This window comes from Bison bison, unplaced genomic scaffold (assembly GCF_000754665.1).
Source record: "Bison bison bison isolate TAMUID 2011002044 unplaced genomic scaffold, Bison_UMD1.0 scf7180017864203, whole genome shotgun sequence".
In the NCBI taxonomy this organism is placed as follows: Eukaryota; Metazoa; Chordata; class Mammalia; order Artiodactyla; family Bovidae; genus Bison; species Bison bison.
The window spans coordinates 6,893,502-6,893,876 of NW_011494775.1; the positions used below are offsets into that span (position 1 = coordinate 6,893,502).

General features: G+C 63.5%; 1 protein-coding gene across 1 annotated transcript in view; it reads right to left on the reverse strand.

Annotated features, from left to right (window-relative positions):
- Positions 1–375, reverse strand: part of HMHA1 (histocompatibility (minor) HA-1) — a 13,939-nt gene that overhangs the window by 7,151 nt on the left and 6,413 nt on the right. The window contains exons 7-8 of the mRNA XM_010844642.1: positions 260–367; positions 6–69 (exon numbers count right to left, since the gene is read on the reverse strand). Of these exons, the coding sequence (XP_010842944.1) occupies positions 6–69; positions 260–367 (172 nt within the window). The remainder of the gene's footprint in view (positions 1–5; positions 70–259; positions 368–375) is intronic.

Here is a 375-nt window from a genome sequence, read left to right on the forward strand (position 1 = left end):
CAGGCCATGGCCGAACTCCAGGTCCTGTTCCAGCGCCAGTGAGTAGATGGACAGGAGGGGCATGTGCGGCTGTGGGGTGGGGCCGGCATCAGGGTCACGTGGGGGTGGGCCAGGAGCCCCCCTGCTCCCTCAACCACCTTTGTACAGACTGGAAACCCCTTTTTTCCGGTCCATCCTGGAGGTATTGAGACTCACATCCAGGCCTGAGGAACCCTGCCCGGTGCCCCACCCACCCAGACACTCCCCCCAAGTTCCCCACCTCCTGCATGACACTCTGTCTGCAGTTCTGGACGATCTTCTGCAGGCCTTTGGCAAAGTCCATCTCTGCAGGGGAAGGGGTGTGAGGGCAGGGGGGCAGAGGGGGCCTCCAGCCAG